This window comes from Lepidochelys olivacea, assembly GCF_965140295.1.
Source record: "Lepidochelys olivacea isolate rLepOli2 genome assembly, chromosome: 20".
Lineage (NCBI taxonomy): Eukaryota > Metazoa > Chordata > Testudines > Cheloniidae > Lepidochelys > Lepidochelys olivacea.
The window spans coordinates 8817525-8838794 of record NC_140430.1 but is presented as its reverse complement, the minus strand read 5'-3'; the positions used below and the strand labels follow the sequence as shown (position 1 = coordinate 8838794).

Genomic DNA, 21270 nt, shown 5'->3' with positions numbered 1-21270 from the left:
GCTCCAAGCAGTACCTCCCCCCTGCACTATGCCCTCCCCCACCTTGTGCTGGGCAGGGATGTAGTGACAGTGCAGCAGGGGCCTGGAAGAGGCTGTTCACCCCAGGCTCCTCACCATAGGCTCCTGCAGGGCTAGAGCCTGGGCTTGCCCTAGGGGAGGCCCTCCCCACAACTGCACCATGCCAGTCTAGGTCAGGGCTGGGGGAGAGGGACCCTTGGTTCTGGCCAGGTCCAGCCAAGCTGTCAGAGCAAGAGGGATGATGTGAGGTGGGGGGCTGGAGCTGGACTGCAGCCCAGGCAGCTTTGAGCATTAAAGGTCCCTGCAGGAGGGGGCAGTATTAGGGTTAAATATGCTGGTCAGCACCAGTTCTGACCCCCTGGACCAGCTAGTACAGGGGTGGAGCAACATCAGAGTCTGCATGGGCAGTTCCTGCTGCCAAGCAGGGGGGCACAGTCACTGCAGGCCAGGAGACTAGGTCTCCATTTTCCACATGCAGCCCTTGGCTCAGGCTCTGAGCACCAGCAAGGACTGGGCCAGAGCACTGAGAAGTTTGTTTTTCCACCATAAAACCACAAGGAAAAATTTTCCATGTGGGATTCAACTGAAACCAGAAGCCTCCCCTGGGAGTCCTGTGCCCAGGCCCCCCTCTTGACTCACCCTTCCCTAAGTTGGGGCTAGAACCCAGGCTCCCTGACACATGGAGCCCAATTCCCTGGTGTGCTGGGGCAGCAGGGTGAGGCTGCTCTTCTGAGGAGGAACTAGGCAGAGACAGAAGCACCTTTAAGTTACTTTATTAAGTGACAGGGTGAGGTCCCTGCCAGCTCATTACAGCATTGCCCAGCACCCCCTCTGCCACAGGGAGCCAGCAGGCCCTGCCCCCCTTTCACCTAGGGGTCAGTGCTTGGGGGGCCCAGGGGATCACCTGACCAGGCCCAGCTCCAGCCAGCCCCTTAGAGGGGAGCAGGCCCCTCCCAGCTGGACACAGCCACGCAGGAAGGGACAGGGCTGGTAGGATAGCATTCCAGCCCCAAACAGGGGCACAGGCAGCAGCCACCTGGGCTAGGAGGGGTGGGGGGAGCTATGGGCAGAGGGAGTCCTGCTCCCTGGGGCAGCTGTAGGTGGGCTCAGGCCAGGCTGTCTCATTTCCCAGAGGCCAGGTCCCCTCCCACCCAAGGCCTGAGGCAGTGGCCCTGGTACCTAGTCCTGTGCCCAGCACCCCTCCTGCAAGGAGGGGGGAGTTCAAACACATAATTCCATGGTGACAGAAGCTTAGAAGATACAAAATAGACAAGACATGGAGACAGACAGACACCCACCCACCCCTTGTCCCCCACACCAGGCCCATCCCAACCTGCTTATCAAATGCAATTCACTATATACAAATCATTGCAAAATCATTTAAATAGCTCAATTTCTGTATAGTTATGTATAATATACACAGCCCAGGGGCCAGGCCCTGATCCACACCTCATGGAGGGAGGGGGAGAGACATGCCCCTGGGGTGCAGTCTGACATTCAGATGGTTGGGAAGGGGGCAGAGAGCAGAGTAGCCAGTCTAGGGCCACCTAGCCCCTCCCCTCAGCCTAGGGTGGGGGTAGGGCCAGGCCTTACCAAGGCAGTTCTCCCCCCATGCCCTTTGACCCCATAGTTTTAGTGTATTTGGCAGTTCCCAGGATAAGCCCTTCCCCCTTTGCTGGGCCCTGCCTAGGCACACAGCCAGGGCACAGGGGTCCTGCAGCAGCAGCTGTGTGAAGGGCTTTCAACCCAGAGAGGCCAGAGAGGTTATTTAGGGGTGCCCAGCTTCTTGGGGGTGCCTGGCTTCTTGGTCTGCCAGAGGTGGCCCTGGATGGTGATGGCGTCAACGTTCATGGACATGGTCTTAGTGGGGATCTGGGTGAAGCGCTTGCGGTCTGAACTGTACTTGTAGATACCCTCAATCATGGCCAGGCTGATGGTGCGGGGACCGTAGCCCGTCAAGCGCATCAGCTCCTCCGTCTCCCCTGCTGGCGTGTAGAGTGCCCGGAACTGGCAGCTGGAGTCTCTGAACAGGATCAGGAAGTGGTGGGCTTTGCTCTTCTCCATCTCCTGGGGGGCAGAGGGGAGGTTAAGAGACCAGGCAAGCCCTCAACCCCACAATACAAGGGCCCCCTAACCCATTCACCCCCCCCAGCCACACCCCAATCACTGCCTGCTCCGGGATGGGGGAAAGTAAGAGCTGCTCCCCCCCCCCCCTTCCCCTCACCTCCAGGATCTTGTTCTTGTGGGGCTCGTTGACACGGCCAGCCAGACAGCAGTGTGACAGTGCGTTGTGGATGATGTGCTTGTTGGACTTGGCACTCAGCTCTTTGTACAGTTTGGGCCCTGCCAGGGAGAGTGGGTTAGAGCTAGATCCAGTGATCTAGGAACTGCCCCACCAGGCCCTGCCCCCACCCACAGGGGACCTCCCACTGGGCCCCAGCCAGCCAACAGACCAGCCCAGGTAGTTCTAATCAATGTCCAGGGGGATGGTGGTGGCAGCTAGAGGTTTTTTGGGGGGGAGGGAGGGGTCTTCAGCTGTGTACTCAGGACTGGGGAAGGCAGCAGGAGGTGGAGGCAGGTGAGAGCCTGGTGGGAAAAGGGGAGGGGTCTCAGCCATTATCACAAAGTGGGAACTTTTTAATGAATCCTCTGTGCCTCAGTTTCCCCTATATTCTGCATGTGGGAGGACTGTTTGCTCTCAGGGCAGGCTAAGAGACAGAGGTCTAAATGGCACTGAGCCAGCATGGGCCTTTAAACAGGGGTTGGCCTCAGCCAGTCCTTAACCGAAAATGTGAGAAAACAATGGTACAGGACACTGGCACCTTGCCCCAGCACCCACAGGAGAGGGATTTCCCAGCCTTGCCCCAGAGCACAGACCCCAGCTCGAAGACAAGGGAGGGGGGTGGGGGAGCATTAGCTGCTGGAAGGAGTCAGGGCTCCCACCTGGGATCTAGCCAAGGAGGTCAGACAGAGCCTGAATGTAGGGGCTTGGCCAGGCTCATGGCACCCATCATTGCTCTGGGCTGGCCTAAGATCTTCCCAGGCTGGGGTCCAGGTGGCTAAAAAACCCGACTGTTCTGACAACGCTGGGTGAGTGGCCCCGTCACCTGGGCTGAGGGGCGTCGGGCCCTGCGGCGTGGACAGGTCTCTACCAGGGTCTGTCTCAGCTGGATTCGCTGGGCAGGAAGCGGGGAGGCTGTGTGGCCTGTCCTGGAGGAAGAGTGAAGCGAAGGGCTTCCTCCCCGAGACTTCCCCAGCTTGGGGCCTGGCACCTGGGTACTCAGGGATGGAAGTAGGGGCGGTGGAGGCAGAGCAGGAGAAGGAAGGGGTCTCACCTGTTTACTTGGGGATGGAGGCTGGGAGGAAGCAGTGGGATAAAGGCAAGGCGAGGGGGGAAAATGGGGCAATGGGCAGGGATCTTACCCACATACTCTGGATGGAGACAGGGTGGTAGGGGAAGGCAGGGCAGGAGGGGATCTGGAGGAGCAGTAGAGGTGTGGGGAGGCAGGGCAGGGGGGTCTCACCCTTGTACTCAGGCACAAAGCAGGGGGAGGGGTCTCTTCCATGTGCTCTGGGCTGGAGGAAGGGCAGCTGGGGGTGGGGGGGGTCTTACCAGGGTCAGAGGTGGGGGATGAAGGGGTGGCAGGGCAGGGGTGACTCACCCATGTACTCTGGGCCTGAGTAGGGGCAGTGTGGGAGGAGGGGGGGGGTCTCATTCATGTACTCAGGCACAGAGTTGGGGGAGGGCAGGGTGGGGGGGGTCTTACCCATGTACTCTGGGCCGGAGGAGGGGCAGTGGGGCGGGGGGGAAAGGTGGTGTCTGGGTGTCTGTCTCACCTGTGTACTCTGGCACAGAGGCAGGTGACGAGGCAGTTGATGCGTTCTCCCAGTCCCGCTCACGGCTCTGGCTGCCCAGCAGACGGCTGGGGGACATCAGGCCCGAGGGGGACGCAGCTCTGTGGGGCAGGGGGGCAGTTAGAGACAGGGCAGGAGTTCCAATGCAGGAGCCAGTCAAACCCCCCCTCACCCTCCAGCCCCCTGGGAGTCACCACCCCCAAAACCTTCCATCTCCATCACTGCCCCCACAGGAGACTCCACCCCCCACTCCCCCAAGAAGGGAGGAAGGACTCAAGGGATCCCCAGGCCAGCCCCCCAGCCTCGGGTTTCCCCTGCCAATGGGAGCTATGCTGCTTTCTCCCCTTGCTCCAGGCCCCTGGGAGGAGCCAGAATGAATGCTGCCCCCGACCCCAGTATCTAAAGTGGCAGAATCTGGGGGCAGAGGGAGGCCAGGCAATGGAGAAGCACACAGGATTACTTGCCCAGCCCACTCCCCAACACTCTCACCTGGAGGGTCTCTTGACCATCAGCGAGTTCCCAGGCTCGTTGGCCACAGTGGAGAGGGATAGGGTCGACTGGGAGTACACCTTGCTGAGCCTGGAGCCTGGGGGGCAGAGATCTCTGTCAGACAGCACCCAAAACATTCCCCAGCCCCCCAAAAAAGCACCCCCCCCAAGTTAAGTCAGACTTGGCTTCTGAGCCCTCCAGGTCCTGGAGTATGGGGTTCAGCTGTGCGGGACAGCTGGGCAAGGGGTGGCCCCATGAACCCATCTCCCCCCCACACCCACTGTCCATGAACCACCCTCCCCCCAACCGTACCGAGGAGCCCCTTGACCGGGCTGCGGGCCAGGGCCGAGTCGTCGCAGAATACCGTCTTGGGCCGCCCCTTCTTGAGGGCGCGCACCGTGGTTGGCTTCTGCCGCAGCACCTTGTCCAGGTCCTCCATGAGCTTCAGCTGGTGACGCCGCAGGTACTCCTGGCGCGTGAAGTCGCCGCGCCGTGGGCTTGCTTCCTCCTCCGGCCGCGGGCGTTCCTCTGCCTGCAGCCTGGCATGGGGAGCATGGCCCTTAGGCACTGGGCTCTGCCCCAAAGCCGCCCAGCCAGCCCTGCGGCAGGGCTCCCTGCACCACCCCCACCTGGCACCAGCCCATGCTGTTCAGACCAGCCCCCCACCCCTGGGTACCTGCAGACCTGGGCTCCACCCTGATGCTGCCCAGTCATGCCCTCCTCCTAAGCACCACCCTGGCACCAGCTTCCACCCCCCTGGGTGCCACCCAACATGGGCCCCTACCCCCCACCTGGCTGCCTCCTCCTTCTGCTCCTTCTCAGCCTCCAGCCACTGCTTCCGCTGCCGCGCCTCCTCATTGCGCCGCGCCTGGCGCTCCAGCAGGCTGGCCCGCTTCTGGGCCATCTCGTCCTCCGGCTTCTCGTCGTCCTGGGCAGGGACGGAGCTAGTGAGCGGGAGGGCCAGGGTCCGCCGGCAGCAGCGATGGGCGGCATGTGGGCACACAGCAGGCCCAGGCACGTGGAGCACTGGCACAGCTCCAGCAAGGGCAGGGAGCGAGGGCACATCCCCATGAAGCCAGAACAAGCCTTAGTGCACCCTGGGTATCCCAGCACCCCCCAGCCCCTCACCAGCTCCACTGGCCTCAGCAAGCCACGCAGCTGAGGGCAGGGCCCAGCTATCCCAGCCCACAGCCAAGCTGGGCCACTAACCTGCTGCTTCAGAGGGAGGGGCAGGAAGCCACCCTGCTCAGGGGCAAATACTGACCATCCAGGCCTGTAACAGCAGTGGTGTTACCCAGACCAATATCTAATCCTCAGAGCCAGCTAAGCTCCTGCCCTGGGCACTATCCTGAGGCAAGGAGTTCCCCAGGGGAACGAGTCATTTCCTAGGCAGTCCTACAGCTATGGCTTGTGAGACCCGGATGGCAGCGTGAGACCCAGGTCCCCTTGCTGCTCTCAGGTCAGTTAACCCCCTGCAGCGTCCCCCATGCAGCCCCAGCATGTGGGAGTTAATAAAAAAAAAAGACAATAGCTAGACCCAGAGCCATAAAGATTCTGAGGTGCCCAACTCCCATGGACCCTACACCCCCATCCCTCCATAATGTCATGTGTTCTAGACAATAGACTCATCGTGGGAGACTCCAAAGGGTTAACTGTACAGCTGAGCCGACATCCCATAGCACTGCCCCCATATGGCCCACTGGGGCAGGAGCGACCCACAGCCGCACCCTGCCAAGACACCGGTCGATGCCATGGCACCAGACGGGCAGGACTGCATCCCAGCCAGCCCCCTGCTGCAGATCCTGGGGGAGGAGCCTGCTCAGAGAGGGCACCTGGGGGAGGCAGGGACCCAAAAACAGCAGCCCTAGGATTTCCCTACAGGAAGAAGTTGGCTGTGACCCAAGGGAGCCTGGGAGGGAGGGAACCCCACAGAACCCAGCACTGGGAAACTGGCTGGTTCAGATGACAGCACCCCTAGAGGGGAAAGGCCCCATGTCCCATTCCCTGCACCCCCCTCCCCAAAGCAGAACACTCCCAATCCAGGGGCTCCTGTGACAGGATGGCAGGTTGTGGCCAAGACAGGCTCTGGCAGGCAGTACAGCGATGGGCCGTGGGAGGGGTACCCTGGGGCAGCGGGGTGCATGGCTCTGTCCCATGTGGCCTGGCTCTCACCTTGAAGAAGAAGCCCAGGCCGGCCCGTGGCTCCATGTCCAGCACCTCGGTCAGCGACTCCTCCAGCGAGTCATCCCTGTCGCCCTCCTCAGCCTGGAGGCTGGACAGCGGGATCTCAATGAGGCTGCTCCGCCGCTCACCCGGTGAGGACACATCGCTGGTGCCGTCCCCGGACACCCGGGCACTGCCCACCCCGCTCTGTGGCACCACGGAGGCCACAGGGCGCAGGTTGCCCTGGGTCTCCAGCTCAGGGGAGTCAAGCAGCTGCTCCGGCCCAGGTGCCTCCTCCGAGAAGTAGATGGAGGAACGGGTCTGCACGGGCACCTGGCTGGGCGAGAACTTGCGCAGATGGGGCAGGGTGTCCACATTGTGGGGGGGCGTCAGCACCCGGGTCAGCGGGGGCAGCTTCAGCTCCACGGGCCGGGCATGCTTGGGACTCTTGGGGGGTGTGGGGGCAGCCTTCTTGGGGGCTGGTTGGGGCGAGCAGGGCGCGGCAGGGACAGGGGGCTTACGGGAGGGCGAAGGCGAGGAGGACGAGAGCTCCATGGAGCGGGGTGGCACGAATTCCCGGCTGGCCCGCGGGGCGGGGCCCTTGGGGGCCGGGATGACCCAGGCCTGGCTGGGCTTCTTCTCCTGGAGCAGGCGCTGCTGCTGCTGGCTCAGGCGCTGCATGTCCAGCTGCAGGGAGCTCAGCGCCGTGTTCAGCTTGGCCACAGCCCGGTTGTAATCGCCCAGGTTCTCGTCCAGGGGGGCCCCCTTGATCTCTGGCGAGAACGTCACCTGCTTCTCCAGGTGGCCCTGGCCTGGGCCCTCCTCCTCGGCCTGCGCCTGCGGGCCGCCCCCCGCGTCCTCTGCCTCCAGCCGGGCCAGCCGCTCCTCCAGCGACAGCTTGGCCTCCCCCTCCTCCCTGTCCTCCTCCTCCTCCTCCTCTCCCCCCCCATCCCTGCGCTTGAGCTGCAGGAAGGCGCTCTTGCCCAGCCGCTGGCGGTGCTTGGCAAATATGGCCTCGATGCGCTTCTTCTGCGCCTCAATGGCGCGCCGCTTCTCCTCCAGCCGAGCGCCCAACTGGTTCATCTCGGAGCTCAGGGCAGGGCTGCGGCCAGGGCTGTCCTCGGGGGGCACAGCACCCACCTCCGAGCTCTCACCAGTGCTCTTCTGCAAGGCCTTGCCCTCGGGGGCTGTCAGCTTCTTCTTGCGCTCGGCAAAGCTGGTCATGCGCACGCCGGCGCCCGAGGAGCCCGCGCTGTCGGGCTGGGAGCTCAGCGAGCTCAGGCCCGAGGAGGTGTCGTCCTTGGTGCCAGGCGGGTGGGCGGGGTCCTCGGCGTCCGAGTCCAGGCTGCCGTCTCCAGGTGGGGTGGGGCCCTCAGCACGCCCATTGGGAGGCCCGCTGTGGAAGCGGTAGACAGCCAGTGCTGGCGTGGGCTCTGGTGCCCGGGGGGGCTTGGGGGGCTCTGGCGAATGCAGGTAGAAGCCGTCGGCCGCCCCCTCAGGGTGCAGGCGCTCACTGCTGTGGATGATCTGCAGGGCCTCCTCAATGGTGGGCAGGTCAGGGTACCCGTCTGCCAGCCCGTTCTCCACTGGGGGGCCCTCGCGCTCCGCAACCCCCTTGGCAGACAGCGCCACCTTATGCACCGTCCGGTGCGGCGCCACCAGCCCATTGGGGGCCTCGTCCTTGGCCAGCCTCTGGGCGGCGTCCTCAGGGGGCGGGCCAGAGGAGCTGGCCAGGCAGGTGGGCACAGGTGCCAGGCTGTCTGAGCTGATGGAGCGCAGCATGCCCACGGGGTTCCCCATCACTATGTCCACGTCGCTGTCCAGCCCAAAGGGGATGCTGAACGACACGGCCTGTGACAGTGGGTGGCTGCAGGGAAAGGAGGGGTGAGGGGCTGGGCAGGGACAGGCCCTGCCCCACCATGCCCACCTCAGAGGGGAACAGGCCCCGCCCCCTGCACAGAGCACAGATGGCTGCAAGGACAGCAGGGGGCCAGAGTCTGGCTGTGCAGAAACAAGCCATGCCCGCAGAAAGGGACAGTACCCCCCCCCCCCACATGTGCCAGCCCTGGCCCCTGCACAGACCTGGGGGTGAGAAGGGCTGAGCTGGGGGAAGGCCCCGCCTCCCATATCCCCATCCCCACTCCAACCCCTTGCATGGAAAGCAGGGGGGAGGGAGGCTGTGGGGAGAGGGTTAGGGCTCAACAACCAAATCCCCATACTCAGTGGGTACAGGCCCCTCACCACAGAGATCCCAAGGAACCATGGCCCAGCCCCCACACCTGCAGTGCTCCCCACCCACTCGCACTGCCCCCTCCTGCCTCACCTCAGCTGTTTCTTGCTCCAGGATTTGCCAAATCCGCCCTCCACATGGGACATTGAGGTAGAGTGGTGCATGGAACCTGGGGCGCAATGATACAGTCACACAGAACCCCCCCAGACAGCCTGGAGCCCCCCCAAGGCCCTGGGACCTCACACCAACCCCCTGCTGTGACAGCCCAGAGCACCCCAACCCTCAGGACCCTGCCCTCTCAGATGGCCCATAGCTCGTGATGCAAAACCATTTAGGGACCTCACAGAACAGCTCAGTTCCACCCAAACATCATAGAATCATAGAATCATAGAATATCAGGGTTGGAAGGGACCCCAGAAGGTCATCTAGTCCAACCCCCTGCTCAAAGCAGGACCAATTCCCAGTTAAATCATCCCAGCCAGGGCTTTGTCAAGCCTGACCTTAAAAACCTCTAAGGAAGGAGATTCTACCACCTCCCTAGGTAACGCATTCCAGTGTTTCACCACCCTCTTAGTGAAAAAGTTCTTCCTAATATCCAATCTAAACCTCCCCCACTGCAACTGGAGACCATTACTCCTCATTCTGTCATCTGCTACCATTGAGAACAGTCTAGAGCCATCCTCTTTGGAACCCCCTTTCAGGTAGTTGAAAGCAGCTATCAAATCCCCCCTCATTCTTCTCTTCTGCAGGCTAAACAATCCCAGCTCCCTCAGCCTCTCCTCATAACTCATGTGTTCCAGTCCCCTAATCATTTTTGTTGCCCTTCGCTGGACTCTCTCCAATTTATCCACATCCTTCTTGAAGTGTGGGGCCCAAAACTGGACACAGTACTCCAGATGAGGCCTCACCAATGTCGAATAGAGGGGAACGATCACGTCCCTCGATCTGCTCGCTATGCCCCTACTTATACATCCTGGGACCCCACCCTGCCAGCCCTCCAGGATGGCTCAGATCCAGCCCCCACCCCAGGCAGCTCAGAACCATCCACCCCCACCCCCCAAGGAACCCCACAGCTCCACCCTCTGCCCCCCTCCCAGAGGGAGCCAGAGCTTTCCCCAGCCCCCTCCACGATGGATTGGGGCAGGGACTGGGTCTATAGGGACCTGGGCTGGGGGGTTACGATGCCCCTCTCTATACCCTTCTGTGTCCAGGGGCAGTGCAGGGCCCTGAATGCCAACTCAAGGGGTTCAGGTCCAGATGAAGCAGGGTGGGCCTGGAGGTCTGTCCCCCCCACCCCCCACACACACATACCCCCTAGCTGGGGGCCTTCGCAGACAGCAGGCTTCGTTCAGGAGAGTGTGCACCAGTCTGAGGTCAGACCAGGCCTGAACCCCACACAGCCCCAGCAATAGCTGGAGCCTTCCCTGACCCCATCCCCCGTAGAGGGCAGGGCATCTCACCTAGCGAGCCTCTGAGCGGCGACTGCGGCTGCCCGCCTGGCAGGAGCGGGTGTAGGAAGCTGAACACCGGGGAACCACTGTGAGAGAGACCGCACACGAGATCACATATGCCCCTCATTTCCTCCCACACCTGAGCCCACAGGTGCCAGCTCAGCATCACCTGGCCCCAGAGGAGATGGCTGAGCAGCAACCCACAGGCACCCTGTGCCAGCCCACCAGTGGACTCCTGGCTTTGGGTATGGGGCACATGGTGTGTCACACTGAGGTGTCCACCAGGGGGAGCTCTGCCTAGGTCAAAGACTGGTAGGGGCAGTGATCTGGGGCAGAAGCCAGTCAGACTCAGACTGAATTTTACAAAATTAATTTCATTCAAGTTCTGCCCTGGCAGGAGTTCAGGAACTGAAGCTCCAGTCAGCTGTGATTCATGAGTCAGGACTCCTGGGTCCTATCCCCAGCTTCTGGAATGGAGTGGGGGCTAGTAGTTAGAGTAGGAGCGGGGAGCCAGGACCCCTGGATTCAATACCCAGCTCTGGGAGGGCTCTGCCAGGGACCCCCACAGCTGTTTTGAGCCAATATCCTTCTCTGCAGAGACACAGGTTGGGGGGGGAACCCACTTAATTTAAAAAAAATCCAATTGTTGGGGGTGGGGGTGTTGGTTTTTCTTTTGGGGGAGGGGCAGCCCAGTCTCTCATCCCCACTGAATGTTTCTCTTCCTGGGCGGAGGAGGAAATTGCCCCCTTACCGCTCTCCTCCCCAATCATGATACACTTGCTGCCCCTGGAGGGGGGACAAACCAGTGGCTGCAGGGGTCCACCTGGTGGGTCAGAGCTGATCCCGCCCAGGTGCTATTTAAGCTGGCAGGTGAGTCAGGGCATCCGCACGAGCCCAGCCAGGGCCTGGAAACTGGCATCCCAGCAGGTAGGTGCTGCAGAGACTCCAGCCCCCCAGCACAGCCCGGAGGAACCTCCCCCGCACCAAGGGGGTGAAGAGGGGTCAGGCTCCACAATACCTCTGCTGACCCAGCTGCGGGCCCCCAAGGGACCATGAAGGGGAGGCTGGTCCAAGACCCACCAGATATGGAAGAGTCATCAAGAGCTCAGCGGGAGGGAATGACCCAGTGCTACCAGTCTGGTCAGACAGGAGTGACCTGGCGAGAGCACCCTCTAGTGCCACACTGGGGCCAGCACTGACTGGCAGGTGAGAGCGCCCCCTGCAGAGCCCCTGCAGCACAGCACCCCCTAGCCCCACACTGGGGCGATGGGGCCAGCACAGAGCAGACCTGGCCCCTCACTCACCAGCTCCTAGGGTACCCCAGCAGGACCTGCCTGCCAGGCCAGGCCACAGGGGCGCAAGACTCACCTGTTGCTGTTCCCACTGCTGGGCGCCAGGGAGTTGCTCACAGCAGGCGGATCTGGAAGGCAGACACAGAGCGTGAGTCTCTGCCCCCAGCCACTCCTCAGGGACGGGCATAGGCGGCGTCCGCCCTGGCCATGCTGCCAGCCCCCCAGCCCCGACCTGAATGGCAGCCAAGGTCCTTCAAAGGGCTTTGCCGACACAAGGGCCTTTGTTCTGGGGCTGGGCTGAGCCAGCTCCCAGCATGCTCCACTCCCACTCCTCCCCCACCCCAACCTTGGCCAGGGAACAGCAGCTACAGCCGGGGCAAGGCGGCTGGAAGGGGAAGTCCCCCATGGCTGGGGAATACAATGAACCCCCCCACCCCCCCACGTCCCAGAAGCGGTCAGTCAGCATGACTTCCTGTGCTGGACCCCAGGCAGGAGATTATCTGCCCCTTTCAAACAGGGCACTCCAGCCCCCCCTGCACCCAACTGTGATCGGGGGCAGGTGTCTAGTGCCAGCCAGAGGGGAGGGATTAGAGGCAGCTTTGCCCCAGGGTGATGGCTGGGGGAGAAGAGAACCCCTCCCTCCCAAACTTAGGTCAGCCCCTTGGTACCTTTGAGTCCCCCCAGCTCCTTGGGGCGCACAAAGTCTGGCTTGAGCACCTCGAAGCACAGGAAGAGCTCAGCCAGGAACACCCCAATGTTGATCTGCAGGGGTGTAGAACAGATGCTCACATGCTCCGAAGGGGCCAAAGCAATGAGACCTCCCACCCCAAGGCACCCCCTAGCCAGGAGAGAGAGGATGGACTCCGCATACCCCTCCCAGGGTGTGTGCAGACCATCAGGAGGAGCAGGGTGCCCCCCTCCCAGATCAAGGGACTCCAGGGCACACAGTCCCCCTGGCTGGGGGCACCAGTCCTGTGCGCAGCCCAGAGACGGCCCTTTGTGCCAGGCTTCACAGCACCAATTAGAGCAGCTGGAGGTGACGGCCAAGGCCTCATTAGGACCAAGCCGGGCTGTTCCGCCAGGCTGGCTAATCTGCACCCTTCCGCCTCAGTGGAGAGCAAGGGGCGCAAGCTGATGGGGCTGCAGTCAGAGAGAGATGGGCAGAGTTCCCCAGGACTCCGGAGCCAAGAGCTTTATGGTTATGTTTAACCTGGCCCCAAAGTTTGCACCAGGACAGGAGGGGTGTCCTCCCAGGGTGAGTGTGAGCCAGGCACCCCACTGCACGCAAGCACCCATGGCTCCCCTCAACAAATTCCCCGACCCCAATGGCATGACCCCCCCCCGCCCCAAGCTCCCACACCACCTGGGGCATGATGAACCTTTCCCACCACACCACCACCCAGGCAAGTCTCCCTTGCACAGGGCATTGCCCACATGCTGGGGACACCTTGGCTCAGGCCCCCCCATCCCACTCACCCTCAGCACTGGGGGCACATAGAGCAGGTCCTCCAATGCCAGGGGGCAGCAGCTGCCCAGGTACTTGGTGCAGAATTCCTGGATGAGCTGCAGGTTGTAGAGGCTGTCGGCCACTGACATGGTCTCCTTCAAGCACACGTCTGCAGGGAGTGGGGCATGAGTGCTGCCCCGGGGACTGCCCCCCCGGCGAGGCTCCTCACCCCTGCCCCTCCCCAAAGACTGCCTCCCGACCTATCTCCTACCTCTCCGAGGGACTGCACCTCCCCAAACCTACCCCTCCCCAGCCAGGCACCCCACCCCTGCCCCAGGGTCCACCCCTGCCAGACGTACCCCTCCCCAGCCAGGCTCCCCACCCTGCCCCTCCTGGCCCCAGGGACTGCCCCCCCAGCACAGCCCCCAGGCTGCCAACCCATCACTGCCTGGCACCCCATCCTTCGTCCAGCCCTGGATTTGAACTCACCCTCCAGACGCACCACATCAGGGCAGTAATAGTGGATGGTGGCGGCGATGGCACCCCCATTGGCCAAGTCCTTCATGCCCATGACAGATGTGAAGCAGGGAGTCTGTTTGGGCAGCACCTTGTCCTTCCGGTACCGGATCTGCCCAGAGCAGAGAGAGGGGGGTGAACAGCTTTGGGGGAGGGGGGGAATTAAAAGACAGTGGCATTGCAGACCCCTCTGCTCTACCCGCCACCCTCACAGGTCAGGGGACCTCACTGCCTAGTAACCCTACCCCCTCCCATCACTCCAGCTGTCCCCAGCATGCTGGCTACAGACTCCCTGTTCTCCCAGCCCCCGCTCCCCATGGGGGTCTCTGGCTCAGCAGACCACTAATGCCCCCATTCACACCCAGCCTTGGGTTCCCCTTTCCAGGGATCTTCTTCCCCATGCCCCCAGCACCCCACTGAGAAAGGTCCACTCATCCCAACACTGCCCCCTCTCCAATATGGGCATCAGGAACAAACTTCATGCTGGGAGGGACCAGGCTCCCTCAGGGCAGGGGGGCTGTGGCTGGGATCCCATGGGGCAGAGCAACCAGGATGAGCTGTGACCTGGGAATGCCACCCCCACACATACAGGATAGAGCACCCCCTGCTCACCATGGGGAGGAAGGAGTTTGGGGGCAGCTCAAAGTAATAGCCCTGCCCCTGCCCCTCAGTCTAGGGCTGCCCTACTACCCCACAGGCCTGGCATGGAGGGAGGAAAACAGGAAAGACTAGCTGAGGGCCCCCGCTCTGGGCCAGGACCCCTGCACCGAGAGGCCCCAGCTGGGTGAACAGGATGCCCCTTCCCATCTTGCCCTGAGGTCACGGCAACACTTGCCACTCGAGCACAGGAGACGAGACAACAGCCAACAGCCTGGCACAGGGACGGGCACACACGAGCGTGCAACCACAGCAGGGAAGGGGCACATCCAACAGAGACAAACGGCCAGCGGGCCAGACAGCCAGCCTCGGGAAGGCATGAAAAAGGAGGGGGGGAGGGGGGAGTTGTGGGATGCCCTGTTATTCCTGCTGCAATGAACCCCTGGCAGGGACTGGGGAGGGAGAGTCCCCCCACCCCCAACAACATTGCATGGGGAATCCCTGCCCCCAGCAACACACCAGGGCCCAGATGCTGCAGGACCCCAACAGAGGCGGGGGTCAGGCGACCCTATCGGAATGCAGGTGCTGTCTGGTCCAGGAGCCACCAGCTGCTCCATTACAGCCCAGTGGCCCCACGGGCCTGTGAACCAGACTCCCCCACCTGCCTGACATAGGCTGGGGGTGCAATCCATCCTGTGCTGCTCCCTTGCAATGGCAGGCCTGTTGGTGGAAAGCAGAGTCCATGGGGCTCACAGTTCCCTAGCAGAGGTGGCGATGGACACTCCAGTCAGACGCAGGGCTTCCTATCCACAGCTTCAGGCAGCTCCTCTGGGGCTGTTCAACACCTGGGCCACCCCATATCTAACCCAAGAGGGGTGGGGGCACAGTGGTGCGTATGCCAGCACAGGGAATGAAAACCTGGGACCTTCTGCACTAGGAGGGACCCCCATGGCGAGATACATGCTCTTGGCCACGGGGTGGGCTGCAGCCACTAGATGGCACCATGTCGCTAGGCCTGTCCAAAAACCCCTATCGCTCGCCAGGGGCAGCCTTTGGGGGGCAAAGCTGCCTTAGCATAGACCTGTTACATGTGACTCTATTGTACCCTGCAAAGTTGGCGGGGAGTGACGTAGCAGAGCACAGACCTATGAAAAGTTGGTGGGGGCAAACCAAGGTCTGGGGGAGCTGCCCCCATTGCCCTATAGCAAGTGATGCCCCTGTCACTCATGCCACCCCATCAGGCCCGGAGGCCACTGCACTTCCAAACCTGCCAGCATGGGCAATGCCTGCTGCTGCGGGGAGATGGGCTGGGGGCAGAGGCATTGCAGGAGGAATAACCAGCCCCCTGGGCAGGGGATGGAACAGAACAAAACTAAGCTCCGTGGGTGTGGCAGACGCAGCAGCGGGCACAGGCATTGAGTGATACGTTACCACAGGAGGTTTACTCCCCGACTCCTTCAAACAAAAAGCGATGGCATGCTGGATGCAACAGCAAAGGAAAGAGAAAGCCTTGTCAATGCGGGGGCCCAGCGGCTGCCAGAGAGAGCGCCACAGGGAGGGAGCTGCTGCCTGGCCAGGCCTGTGGGGGGCGCCACTCTACAGCCCTACCTTCTGGGGCACCACCCCAGGGTGGCCCTCTCCTAACATGCACAGATGCCTCCCTATAGCCCAACTAGACTGTGGGGCACCCCTCAAACCCAGTTCTAACCTAACCCTGTGGGGTGGGCACCCTCCTGCTCATAGCCAGGACCCCAGAGCGCTGGGGACCCTAACCCCTAGGGGGGGATAAGAGCAAGAAAAGAGAAGGGGGGGATGTCATGTGACCAGCATGCTGCTTTTGATTGGCTGTCTGACTCCCCCACTCCTGGGTCTCTTAGCCCATTACTGAACCCAACTCTCCCCAGTGAAGCCATAGGGTACATTTTAGGGTCACAGGCTGGACAGTCCTATATACCCTTACCTGACCCTCCCCGCCCATGGATCCTGAACCTGGCAAGAACCAGGCAATGCTCCTCCCTTCCCAGCCACCAGGTGGGGATTTCCCACCCCTGCCCTCCGGCTTTTCTCAGCAGGGCAGATGCCACAGACCTGTGTGTAAGAAGCTAAGAGACCAAAGAAGGGGATGCATGGGGGGGGGGGGGTGAGCAAAGGATGCTGGGATGCATTCACCACCATCTGCTGGCCTCAAGAGACAGGCACCACCCCCGAGCAGAAATCCCCCACAATGGGGTCTACGGGGCATCTTCTGCTCTGAGCCCAGCAGACTCACCACCCAAGAGATCCCCACCCAGACCATTGAGGCTGCTGCCCCACACCCCCAAGGGACAGGATGGCATCCAGGAGACCCAGCACTCCCCCCCCCCCCCATGGGCCACGCCCAGGCACCCTCCCACAATGCTCTGGGCCACCACCCCTTCCAGAGTAGGAACTTCCCTCAATGCTGGGGCCTCTCCTCATCACCCCTCACTGGGGCTGTCCCCCACACAGTGCCCTTGGGCCTGCCACCTCTCCACCACCACCCACACAGGGGCCATCCTTCTCACAGTGCTCTGGGGCCTGCCGCCTCCCCACCACCACAACTCCCCACACAGGGGCCATCCTTCCCAGTGTCCTTGGGCTTGCCACCCTCCTCTCCCTTCCCCCCACAGGGGACATCCTTCCCACAGTGCTGGGGGGCCCCAGCATCCTTTGCTCAGGGTGGGGGGGGGTCTCCTGGCATGCAGACCCACATCCAGCAGCGCTGGCAGGACACAGCCCCGGTCATCAGAGTTGACACGGGGGAGGGGAGAGTAAATAAACCACCCACTTACAGGAACCAGTTTCCAGTACCACCTGGTGGGACACTGACGCAGAGGAAGGAGAAAGGCCACAGGAAGGAGGAGAGAGAGACGCAGAAGAGAAGAGTCACACAGCGAACCTGCATGGGCCCACGGGCAGCCACGCAGGGGTCACGCCAGCTGCCCCAGGGCAGCACCACAGCAAGGGAGGGCAGACTGCATGCCCAGCAGTGGGGGAGGGGAGCTCCCTCCCCTGAGTGCAGGAGGGGGGCATGGAAATGCCCCCCACCTCTGCTCATCCCCAAGCACGAAGCTGCCCCTTGCTTACCCAGCAGCCACCAGGGCAGCACAGGGAGCACCACCCAGAGGGGGAAGCATGGGGTGAGAGGGGAGCAGAGAGACTAGGATCCATCACCCCCAGGAGGTCAGAGCACACAGAATCCCCCCCGCACCCCCAACACACACACAGATAGAGAGAGCACAGCCAAGAAGGGGACATTCAGCAGCAGACTTGAGGATGGACAGTGGGGGACCCCCCTCTCCCAGCAGGGCAGGAGAGGGCAGGTATCCCCTGGGGATAGGTTCATCCATGGCCTCCAGAGACCAGCCACAGCCCCTCCCTGAAGGAGTTAATGCCACCAAGCCCCGGGAATACCCCATGGCCCCACCACACCACCCACCATGGTGCAGTGGCCCTGCCCACTCACCCTGCTTCGAGTTAGAGGGTCCCACACAAACCCCCTCATTCCCCCCATAGGAAGACCTCAGCACAGTGCTAGACAGACCCACCTTGGGGCCGCTTGTTGGGGGCTGGGCCTGGCCCTGGCCCTGGCCCTCTGTGCCAGGTGCTGGCTGCTGCGAGCCCTCACGCTCTGTGCTCTCCTGCAACTTGCGGTTCACCTGTGGGGGTAGGGACAGATTAGTCTGTGCTGGAGCAGGGAGAGCCCCCCAGCCTGGAGAGAGCCCCTCCCCCCAATACTACAGGAAGAGGGTAGCTCGACAGGGGCTCGAGGGCCAGAGTCTCTAGGGTGGAAGGAGACCACTCCCAGTGTCAGATGGGGGTGCCCACTCAAAGCAGTGTCCTGGGAACAAGCATCCCAAAGTTAGGGAGCACCAGGGGCCATGGCTCCCCTCACAGTTCCCCCAATATCGTACCGTGTCCACCCAGCAGAGGAGCTTCTGCTCCCAGGAACCAGTACCCAGATCAGTGCCCGGGGGGGTGCTCAGCAAGTGGGTGGATTCCACAGCAAAGGCTATCATCAAGGAGTCAATCACTGCCAGGTGTGCACCCTGCAGGGAGAATGGACCATCAGACACTGCCCCCGAGACCCCATCACCAGCCCCTGCCCCCACCCCAGCATGCTATCCTGGCCAGAGACCCTGCCCCAGCCCCCCATGGAGAGACAGAACTGTCAGACACATCCTCGCCTGCTATGCATCCCAACCTCATGACCCACTCCAGAGAGCATCCCTCTCTGCCAGGCCCACAGCTGGGTCCAACCCAGAAATTCCCCACACACACACCAGCCCCTCCTAACATGCCCCTGACTGGCTGTGTCCCCTCAGGCAAACCCCTTCAGCCTCTGTGCCTCCGTTTCCCCCTCATCAACATGGGGCTAGTGACTCTTCTCCCCCCACCAGGAGAGCAACAGGGCTCCCCAGCACCCGGGGCTGTTGGATTAGCCAGCTGGAGCCACTAATATGAACCCGTGAGAGCGAGGGGGCGGGAGGGCAGGGCCCTGCCAGGGCTGGGCTGACAGGGTCCCAGGGTTCACACCAGTGCCACAGACCTCAGGCAGAGGAGCCCATGTGCCCCAGGAGCCAGCCCCCACTTCTCTGCCAGACAGGGGTAATAGGATCCTCACACAAGCCAATTATCCCTGGACAGATCCCCTGGCATCCCATTGTGGCTAATGTTTAACCCGATTAGCGCAGCTCCGACCCTGGTACCGGTGCTCCCAGCTCCCCCACGGCCACAGCCTGTGAGGAATCCAGCCGGCTGTTGCTTAAGAGAGCAGCTCGTCAATCATTAACATGAGCCCATCCCCCATAGGGCAGGGCACAGGCACCAGCGTGGGTGCAACAGAGGCCCCAATGGCAGTGCCCACACCAAGTCTAGAGACTCCAGTGTGCATTGGGCTCCCCTATTCCTATCTCCCATCCCGGGGGGTTGGATCCCAGACATAGGGGGCAGCTCAGTTCAGGCTCCCTGGAGAACAACTGGGTCAGACGGAGCCTGCCCGGAAACCCCCAGCGAGTGGGGAAGAATCCAATTAGCCAGGCCTGGGCTGAGCAGGGGCAAATTGGGGTGTGTTATGCCAGTATCGCCTAAGAAGCTGCCAAGGGCAGAACCACGGATGGGTGGGGGTGGGCAGTGCAGGACACAAGGAACACTCGCCTTCCTGAAGAAGGCAGCCCAAGAAGGGTTTGTTTTGTCTAGGCCACGAAGTTAAACAGGGCAGCTAACACCCCTTGACCTGACTCTCAGCCTTCCCTGGTCCAGACAGACGTGTGGGGGAAGAGGAGAGAAAGAGAGGGGCTTTTGTGACAGGGATTTGGAGAGGCTGACTAGAAGAAACACCAGTTGGGTAATAGAGATCAGCCCCAGATAGCCTGCGGAACTGCCTGCCACTGGATCTCAGAGGGTCAGAGAAGGAGCCAGATGTTTTCTGTAAGCAGTGGGACAGTGGCAGCTCCATTAGCTGGGAGAGATGCTCACAAGGGTCATAAACCCTCACACCCACTTAAGGCAGACCCAGACCCAACCCCCAGCTGAGTCCCCAACAGGGAGAGAATTTCCTCCCATGCAAGAGGTAAAGAGCCCCCTGCCCATGAGGGGTCTGTTACTGGCCAGCATCAGCCACGAGGGACCAGCCCAGACACATGATTGCTATGGCAGAGGTGGAGAGTCTGCACTAGGAAGAGACACTCTATAAGCCCTCACAGCCAGGGCCACTGGGCCAATGCCCCCTCTAGCCTAGGCTATGCAGTGTGGGAGAGGATGACAGACCAGTGCAGTCTTGCTAGGCAGACTGGCTCTCCCAGCCCTGTGGGATTTAGGGATGGGGATTACAGCGCCATGGCAGCATGGGCCTGGCAAGTCTCCCACGAGGACGGGGATCAGGCACTGCTCTGACAGGGCATGGGGCAGCCCGGCCAGCTAGGGCAGCAGCTGGGATTGGAGGGAGTCATTCTCCTTCCCCACAGCCATGGAGCCTGTCATAAATATAAAGGGAAGGGTAAACACCTTTAAATCCCTCCTGGCCAGAGAAAAAAACCCTTTCACCTGTAAAGGGTTAAGAAGCTAGGATAACCTCGCTGGCACCTGACCAAAATGACCAATGAGGAGACAAGATACTTTCAGAGCTGGGGGGAGGACAAAGGGTCCTCTCTGTCCGTATGATGCTTTTGCCGGACCAGAGCAGGAATGCAGGTCAGAACTCCTGTAAAGGGTTAATAAGCAACCTAGTTAGATGTGTGTGAGATTCTGTTTTGTTTAAATGGCTGATAAAATAAGCTGGGCTGGATGGAATGTATATTCCTGGCTTTGTGTCTTTTTGTAACTTAAGGTTTTGCCGAGAGGGATTCTCTATGTTTTGAAGCTGATTACCCTGTAAGGTATTTACCATCCTGATTTGGATTGGCCATCCAAGAAGGCCAATGGCATTTTGGGCTGTATAAGTAGGGGAATAGCGAGCGGATCGAGGGACGTGATCGTTCCCCTCTATTCGACATTGGTGAGGCCTCATCTGGAGTACTGTGTCCAGTTTTGGGCCCCACACTACAAGAAGGATGTGGATAAATTGGAGAGAGTCCAGCGAAGGGCAACAAAAATGATGAGGAGTCTGGAACACATGAGTTATGAGGAGAGGCTGAGGGAGCTGGGATTGTTTAGCCTGCAGAAGAGAAGAATGAGGGGGGATTTGATAGCTGCTTTCAACTACCTGAAAGGGGGTTCCAAAGAGGATGGCTCTAGACTGTTCTCAATGGTAGCAGATGACAGAACGAGGAGTAATGGTCTCAAGTTGCAGTGGGGGAGGTTTAGATTGGATATTAGGAAAAACTTTTTCACTGTGAGGGTGGTGAAACACTGGAATGCGTTACCTAGGGAGGTGGTAGAATCTCCTTCCTTAGAGGTTTTTAAGGTCAGGCTTGACAAAGCCCTGGCTGGGATGATTTAACTGGGAATTGGTCCTGCTTTGAGCAGGGGGTTGGACTAGATGACCTTCAGGGGTCCCTTCCAACCCTGATATTCTATGATTCTTTGATTTTACAGATGTGATTCTTTTACTTTCTCTTTAATTAAAATTCTACTTTTAAGAACCTGATTGATTTTTCATTGTTCTTAAGATCCAAGGGTTTGGGTCTGTGTTCATCTATGCAAATTGGTGAGGATTTTTATCAAGCCTTCCCCAGGAAAGGGGGTGTAGGGCTT

The 21270-nt window shown here is 61.0% G+C and overlaps 1 protein-coding gene across 4 annotated transcripts in view; it reads right to left on the bottom strand.

Moving 5' to 3' along the window:
* Nucleotides 1–775: 775 nt before the first annotated feature.
* Nucleotides 776–21270, bottom strand: part of CAMSAP3 (calmodulin regulated spectrin associated protein family member 3) — a 36284-nt gene continuing 15789 nt past the window's right edge. Inside the window, exons 3-19 of one of the 4 annotated variants that reach the window (XM_084610488.1) lie at nucleotides 17991–18125; nucleotides 17625–17735; nucleotides 16869–16901; nucleotides 15490–15537; nucleotides 13435–13573; nucleotides 12975–13114; nucleotides 12167–12260; nucleotides 11575–11626; nucleotides 10216–10292; nucleotides 8849–8924; nucleotides 6535–8392; nucleotides 5154–5290; nucleotides 4675–4901; nucleotides 4363–4459; nucleotides 3856–3974; nucleotides 2243–2361; nucleotides 776–2085 (exon numbers count right to left, since the gene is read on the bottom strand). In XM_084610488.1, the coding sequence (XP_084466614.1) occupies nucleotides 1783–2085; nucleotides 2243–2361; nucleotides 3856–3974; nucleotides 4363–4459; nucleotides 4675–4901; nucleotides 5154–5290; nucleotides 6535–8392; nucleotides 8849–8924; nucleotides 10216–10292; nucleotides 11575–11626; nucleotides 12167–12260; nucleotides 12975–13114; nucleotides 13435–13573; nucleotides 15490–15537; nucleotides 16869–16901; nucleotides 17625–17735; nucleotides 17991–18125 (3765 nt within the window). In that variant the 3' untranslated portion in view covers nucleotides 776–1782. The remainder of the gene's footprint in view (nucleotides 2086–2242; nucleotides 2362–3855; nucleotides 3975–4362; nucleotides 4460–4674; nucleotides 4902–5153; nucleotides 5291–6534; nucleotides 8393–8848; nucleotides 8925–10215; nucleotides 10293–11574; nucleotides 11627–12166; nucleotides 12261–12974; nucleotides 13115–13434; nucleotides 13574–15489; nucleotides 15538–16868; nucleotides 16902–17624; nucleotides 17736–17990; nucleotides 18126–21270) is intronic. The other 3 variants (XM_084610490.1, XM_084610489.1, XM_084610491.1) reach the window with 3 other exon arrangements.